The 7,160-nt window shown below is 38.7% G+C and overlaps 1 protein-coding gene across 2 annotated transcripts in view; it reads right to left on the bottom strand.

Moving 5' to 3' along the window:
- LOC106868967 (fructose-1,6-bisphosphatase 1) overlaps positions 1–7,160 on the bottom strand; it is a 32,358-nt gene that overhangs the window by 11,486 nt on the left and 13,712 nt on the right. Inside the window, exon 1 of one of the 2 annotated variants that reach the window (XM_014914446.2) lies at positions 3,434–3,659. The exons of the other annotated variant lie outside the window; for it this stretch is intronic. Coding sequence (XP_014769932.1) covers positions 3,434–3,588 — 155 coding nt within the window. The 5' untranslated portion in view covers positions 3,589–3,659. Of the gene's footprint in view, positions 1–3,433; positions 3,660–7,160 lie in introns of those variants that run through there. 2 annotated transcript variants of the gene reach the window in all.

Here is a 7,160-nt window from a genome sequence, read left to right as displayed (position 1 = left end):
AATGAAGCGTACACAGAGAAAGAGCGAGAGAAAGGGGGAGCGAGACATATGTACGTACACGTGCGCGCGCGTACTGAGTGTGATGGCGAGGAGATGGTACCATAAACAATAAAAGCGATGAGGGTATAAAATTTCATGCTGATGAGTCAGTGAAGAGACAGAACAAGATGTGCGTGGGGGGGGGTAATTCAACAACAAGAATATGGAGTGTTTTGGAGAAATGGTTGATAATTCCATTATGATAGGTGTGCGAGACAATTATTTGCGATAAAGCCCAGGTAGAAGCTCTGTGGCGGATATTACGCAATATAAAAGATTCTAGAAGCATCAGGAGCGGGATGTAGTGAGAGTTATGGGCTTGTACTTAGCTGTGGTCTTAAGATTTTAAAGAGAGTGTGTGCGTATATGCGTTTGCATGTATGTGCTTATATGTATATGTATGAATGTATGTGTGTACATTAGTGTATATGAGTGAATGCGTGTGCTTGCGTGTATGTAAGCATGCGTGCATATTTGTGCTTGTATGCGTGTATATGTATATGTGTAAGCGTTTATGTGTGTATATAGTACGTGTGTGTATGCAATATGTTCGCACGCATCCATGTATGGTTAAAGGTTTAATATGATAAGGCCAAAATAACTTCTTTTTTTAATTTAACTGCAAGTATAACCATAATGGAAAGAAAAGTCATTAACGTTGAACCAGCATGGCCACAAACCGTAGCAAAATAAATAGAGAAAACAATGTTTAAGAAAATCTCTCTCAAAGAGAGCAAGGGAGAGAACTCCCAAAATCGTGCGCGTGTGTGTTTGCATGGATGTGTGTGTGTGTGTGTGTGTGTGTGGTTGTATGTGTGTACAGGTGTGTGCATGTAAGTGTATGTGCTTGTAAGTGTGTGTGCATTATGTGCTTGTGCGTGCGTGCATGCGCACGGATGCATGTATAAACGTGTCTCCATGCGTGAGTGTGCGATAGTTGTTCCAAACATAACCATCATGTGTTATTCAAACAATATCTATGCCCACGTTCTTCAATGTATTGAGTCCTACCTAAAATACCTTTAGTTATTTTGAGATGTTAAGGCGATAAAATAAGAGAGATTTAGCTACTCTTTCTAGACTTCCTGTTGGTTCCTAACAAGTGTTGGCTTTTGTAATAGTTAATTGTAGTCAATGAGTTTATTGGGATTAAATTAACACTTATTGAAATAATGTATCCGATATCGTAAAATTTTTGAATGTAATAACTGTTAATTTGGAAGAACATCCAGCTGTAGAAACCATGCCAAAGCAGACAATGGAAAACGCTAAAGTTCTCTGACCCGTCGGATCCTATCAAACCGTCCGACCCATGCAAGCATGGAAGACGACGCAAAAAAAGACGATGATGACGACGACGACGACGATAGTTATAAATATTCACGTTTGTCTGACGATTGGTTACGTATAAGTTTGGATAAGTCTTTAACTCAGAAGTCCCATTCTTCTTCTTCTTCTACACACACAGAGTCATTTTCATGAGTAAAAAAAAGAATGCACAGTACGTTAATAACCGAATTGTTAAAAGACTCCGACTAAATACATTAATTCCGTACTGTTTATTTACGGCTCTTTACATTCTGAGTTCAAATCATGCACATGTCAACTCTACTTCCTATGTCCTGTAGACGCTTAATATCTCTGTAATGCATCTTGGATGGGAAATGAATTACAGGTTGCAAGACGCAACGAAAATTTTAGAAAAATAAATGAGTGGAAATCGAACCGGTGCGTGTGTTAAGTAATAAGGCACTAAAAGAGAAGGACTCTCCCTAGGCACAATAAAATTACACAGATATGTATTTGATATAAAGGACCTAATACGGCACGAGGACTTATTCTAGTGACACCGTTGGTTATTTAACCTGAAGTTTGTTATTAAACAGTATTTGAAGACATAAAATGATGTACATTTTCCCCATCCAAAAAATGTCTGTACTACTAAAGCAGCGCGGACCCGAACGCGCAGTCGCGCGTCCGCGCTAACTAGTCGTGAATGGTCGATTCTAACCCTAACCCTAAACACATATTCATTTGCACACGCGGGTTAGGGTTAGGGTCGACCACTCAAGACAAGCTAGCGCGTACGCGCGACTGCGCGTTCGGGTCCGCGCTGCTTTAGTCTCCAAAAAAGCCTCTCTCTGGATCCTATTTTCAAAGCTGGGCCTCCTATAAGATTTGATGCACTAAAAACTTTGTCCTGAAATTAGGGTGCATCTAATATGCTCATGCGTCTTTTAAGCCATCCAGCACTGTAATTCCATTCGCAACTTGGTTGCATTATATGGATATAAATCAACCGAGTACTACTTTAGGGCTTCTTTATTTTATTAGTAGCCTAATAGAGCAGATCTATGATCAAATATGTTCTAGTCATAACTAATAGTATATTCTGGACTACATTGTTCAATATTTTCATCGTTTTTACCTAAGACGGTGCAGTGTGGTAAGGAAGATTAGGTTATTATTTCTAAAAGGACGAGTGCTACTGGGAAGGTTCCCACCTTGTGAGAATGAAGAGTTAAACAATCTCCTGATGAAGACAAAACAATTATAATTATAGAATATTCAATTAACATCTCAATATCTTAATATTGGTTTAAAATTTTGGTACAAAGTCAGCACTTTTAGGGGAGAATTAAGTCGGTTACACCGACCGACTCCAGTGCTTAACTGGTACTTATTTTATCGACTCTGAAAGGACGAAAGGCAAAGTTGACTGCCGTGTTATTCGAACTTAGAATACAAAGACGGACGGAATGCTTCTAAGCATTCGCCCGACATCGTAACGACTCTGCCAGCTCGCCGCCTTAACTATCAATTTTTATTAATTTGATGACAAAGTGATAAGCTAGTAGAATCGTTGGTACGCTGGGCAAAATGCCAAGCGATATTTCGTCACTCTTTATGTTCTGAATTCAAATTCCGTCGAGGTCAACTTTGCCTTTCTTCCTTTCGGGGTCGATAAAATAAGTACAAGTTGAGCATTGAAGTCGATGTAACCGACTTAATCCTCCCACAAAAGTGCTGACCTGATGCCAAAATATGAAACCAATATTAATAAGATATTATTGAGACGTTAATTTAATATTCTATAACTATCATTTTTTGGTCTTCATCAGGACCTTGTTTAACTCTTCATTCCACGGGGTCAATACTTGTTAACAGGGGAACTTTTCCAGTAGTACTCGTCCTTTTAGAAATAACAGCCAAATCTCCCTAGCCACACTCCACCAGCTAGTAACCCTTTTTTTTTCTGCGTTTAAAGAAAACACTTTTAGTGTGTATGTGTGTGTGCGTATACATACATGCATGCATATATACATATCTGTGTGCGCAGTGTGTGTATATGTGGATAGTTTTAAGAACTTTTTGAGATGAAAAATAAACTTACAAATCTCGAAGACCCGCTCTGCGAACGGCAGCAGAAATGGCCTTGATTGAAGTAAGAATCGAATTGATTAACTGGGTTAGAACTCCCGTTGCATGAGGATGTTTCTTCTCTTCGGTGAGTAAGAAACGTGTCAAGGTCATGTAATCAGTCTCCATGGTGCCTGGACTCAGAGACAGATGTGGTGTATACGTGCGAATTTATATGCGTGAGTGTGTGTGTTAAGAGGAGAAGAAATGGAAGAGAAAGAGGGAGATGAGGAAGGGTGCGAATGACGCGAGGAAGAGACAGTAAGATAATGACGGAGTGGTGAGGAATAAAGATTGAAAGAGACAGAGAGAGGAAGACAGGGAGGACGAGATGACGAGGAGGAGACAGAGAAGAAGAGGAAGAAATAGAAAGACAGACAGAGGGGAGAAGCGTTAAAAATAGAGAGATGGGGGGGGGGAAGAATGCGAAAGTAGCAGAGAGCGAAAAGTAAAAGTACAAGATGACTAGAGGAGTGGGAGGAGAGAAATATAACATAAATGAGATGGAGTGATTGCTGTCATGAACAAAAGAAGTTTGGGTAGTTTAACGACCTTCACTTAGATTAAACTGGTCACTGAACGACCTTTATCTTGACAAACAAGAAATGACCTTCACCTTCACTGACAACCGCTAAGCAACTTTCCAGCTATTTCTGTAATATATCTTCCATTAGAATTCTATTCACATTACAATAATAAATATCTTTCAAAGTTGTTGGTGTTTTTCCCCTTCTCTTTCCATATGCATTTTTGTGAATATAGGTGCGGTATATTGAAAAGGTTAAAAAGATCGCTTCACAACCACGAGGGCCAGGTTCGATACCACTACGTGGTTTCTTGAGCAAATATCATTTTGAAAAATCACGGATCGATTCATACTTTGTGAATGAATTGAGTAGACGGAAAGTATATAGCAATCGGTTGGGTGATTTGTGTTCTGTAATTCAAAAAGTACAGCTTTGTCATACATCACACTGTCACGCTGATTCTGCCAGAAAATTACTTTATGGCTTTTTGTGTCTTCAGAATACTCAACCACATACATGTTAATTCATGTGCAGGTAATTCAGTGGATCACACAAGTAGGTCGTCATCGTCGAAACCGACGGGGATCCAGCGATAGTAACAAGGGCGATTGTATGTGACTCGGGATGAAGAAATACCACGAGTTATTTTCATGATCATTGAATTTGTTGTCTCTGCTTCCGTTAACATTTTGGCACCATAGGTAATATACATACTTTGCGAGACGAATTTTGGAGACGGAAACTATGCAAAAGGCTGTCGTATTTATATATTTGCCTTCGACTCCTGGATGGAGTCATAGAGGCGCCAAGATGGCATACAGTATTATCTTGAGTATATTTTGACCTAGAGGAGCCCATTACTCTACAGGTCTGACTTCAGCCGATTTCTTCTAGAAGACAGACAGACAGATGGAAAGGAAAAGAGAAGCAAGATACTCCAGTGAATGACTAGTAGTTTATTTGTTAATCCTTAAAAGAATGGAAGGCAAAATTGACCTCGGCGATATTTGAACTCACCGTTAAGCAACCTATCAGGCGCTCTGTGTGTGTGTGTGTGTGTGTGTGTGAATGTACGTGCGTGTGCGCACGAATGAGTCAATGTTTATACATGTCTAAAACCGGTGTTGTTCATGTTGAGTCCCCATTGATTCAGTTATTTGGCAGTAGAAAACGGGTCCAATCTATAACGAGGTAGGATCGAACCTATACATCGATATCAATACTATCCTCCTTGTTGTTTTATCATTCCGTCTTCTCCCAACCTGTTTACTGCTTTTTTTCCTCAAGACTTTGTGTGAAAAGGATATGAACAGTCTGTACCCACCAATCCTTTTTTTTTTCTTTTGTTAATTGAAACACTAACTACCAGGATATGTCACTCCTAACATAAGTTACTACGTCTAATATTTCCTGGTTTATTGTCAATGAATACCGGATCATCATTAAACATTGTACTAACTCGCACAAACCACACAGCTGTTTTTGTAGTCTCGCGGATTTTCCTTTCCTTTTTATTTTTCTGCTTTTAAACTAAATCTTTTGATATCTCAACATTACCATAATTAAACAGTCATATCAAGAATTTCATATTTTGTTTTCAATATTTCGGGAATTTTTCTTTTGTTTTGTCCTTTTCTTCTTCGATAAAACAAACAAGAAACTGAAAGAAATCCTGGGGTCGATACGATCGAGTAAGGAACTATTAAAAGGGACCCCCCCCCCAGCATAACCGTAGTTGAACGACTGCAACTATTAAAAATGATAAAATACTATACAGTACATGTTAAATATCAAAGTGTTCTGTGTCGTACATTCCTAGCTTGAGGACTAAAATCCGCTTCATAGTAAATATAGTCAATAATTCAACACGATGTAATAATAACTATACTTACGAGTCCTTAATCTACTTTAAAATAACAATACTGGAATACTTTGCTATTCAAAACGATAAGTATTTCATCACATCGTTACGTATATGAATTTGTTTTGCAAGATTCCTGATGTGAAAGCGTATGTTGAAACAGAAATCGTTATATTTCGGGACAGTCATTTTTTTTTTTTTTTTTTGCCAAATGAACACACGCACTATCGTCACACATCTCTGACCTCTTCAGGTCAGTCAGCCAGCCATCCATATATGCATGATGCAGGTGCAGGCGTGGTTGTGTGATTAAGAAACTCGCTATGCAACCACGTGATTTCAGGTTCGGTCCCACTGTGCAGCACCTTGGGTAAATGTTCTGTACTATAGCCCTGGGCCAACAAAAACTTTGTGAGTGAATTTTATAGAGAAACGGTGTAGAAGCCCATTGTGTGTGTGTGTGTGTATCTGCCCCTCTCCCATCCCCACATCGATTGACAACCAGTGTTGGTTTATTTACGTCCTCGTAACCTGGTGGTTCAGTAAAGTGAACCGATAGAATAAGTACAAGATCGATTTGTTCCACTAACAACTCTTCAAGGCGTGCCACAGCATGGCCGCAGTTCTATGACTGACAGAAGTAAAAAAAAAAAAAAGATAAACACACACACACACACTTTGACACTCAAGCACATACTCAATCTTAATTACGTATAACGCAATGAATCCTATCCAACTTGACTTAATTTTAATGTGTATGTTTGACAAATTGTGACGATGAAATCTCGAAACAACCCGTGGTAATAGAAGATATAAATGTACAACACAAACTACGATATCGTTAAAAAACAAACTGAATTTTTTTAAAGAAGTACATTGGCTATCTCCCTTTCCCTCTCTTACACACACACACACACATTTCGTTTTTTTATTTGATTTGCAAGATTATGTGAATTCGTGTGTTGAAGCATATTTTGGATCTTTGTGATTTGACGGGCAACACTTGTTTTCTTAACGAAACACTTTCAAACTTGGGACACTGGTAGAATGTGTCATATAAAACAATTTCTTCTCTTAACCTTCTTAACAAAAAATTGTACATCGCAAGTTATTTCATGTTAAAGTTGTCGTATTTCTGTAATTTCAACCAATCACTGACGTCTATTCAGCTGAATACAGTTAGTGCTGTTCGGTGTCAAGTGTGTTATTCCCTGTTTAATTATATCATTATTCCCTAGTAAGGGTTTAGGGTTTTAGGGTTCGGGTTTTAGGGTTAGGATTGGGGTTAGGGTTGGGGTTAGGGTTATGGTTAT

This window comes from Octopus bimaculoides, chromosome 17 (genome assembly GCF_001194135.2).
Source record: "Octopus bimaculoides isolate UCB-OBI-ISO-001 chromosome 17, ASM119413v2, whole genome shotgun sequence".
In the NCBI taxonomy this organism is placed as follows: domain Eukaryota; kingdom Metazoa; phylum Mollusca; class Cephalopoda; order Octopoda; family Octopodidae; genus Octopus; species Octopus bimaculoides.
This window is presented reverse-complemented; position numbering and strand designations above follow the sequence as displayed.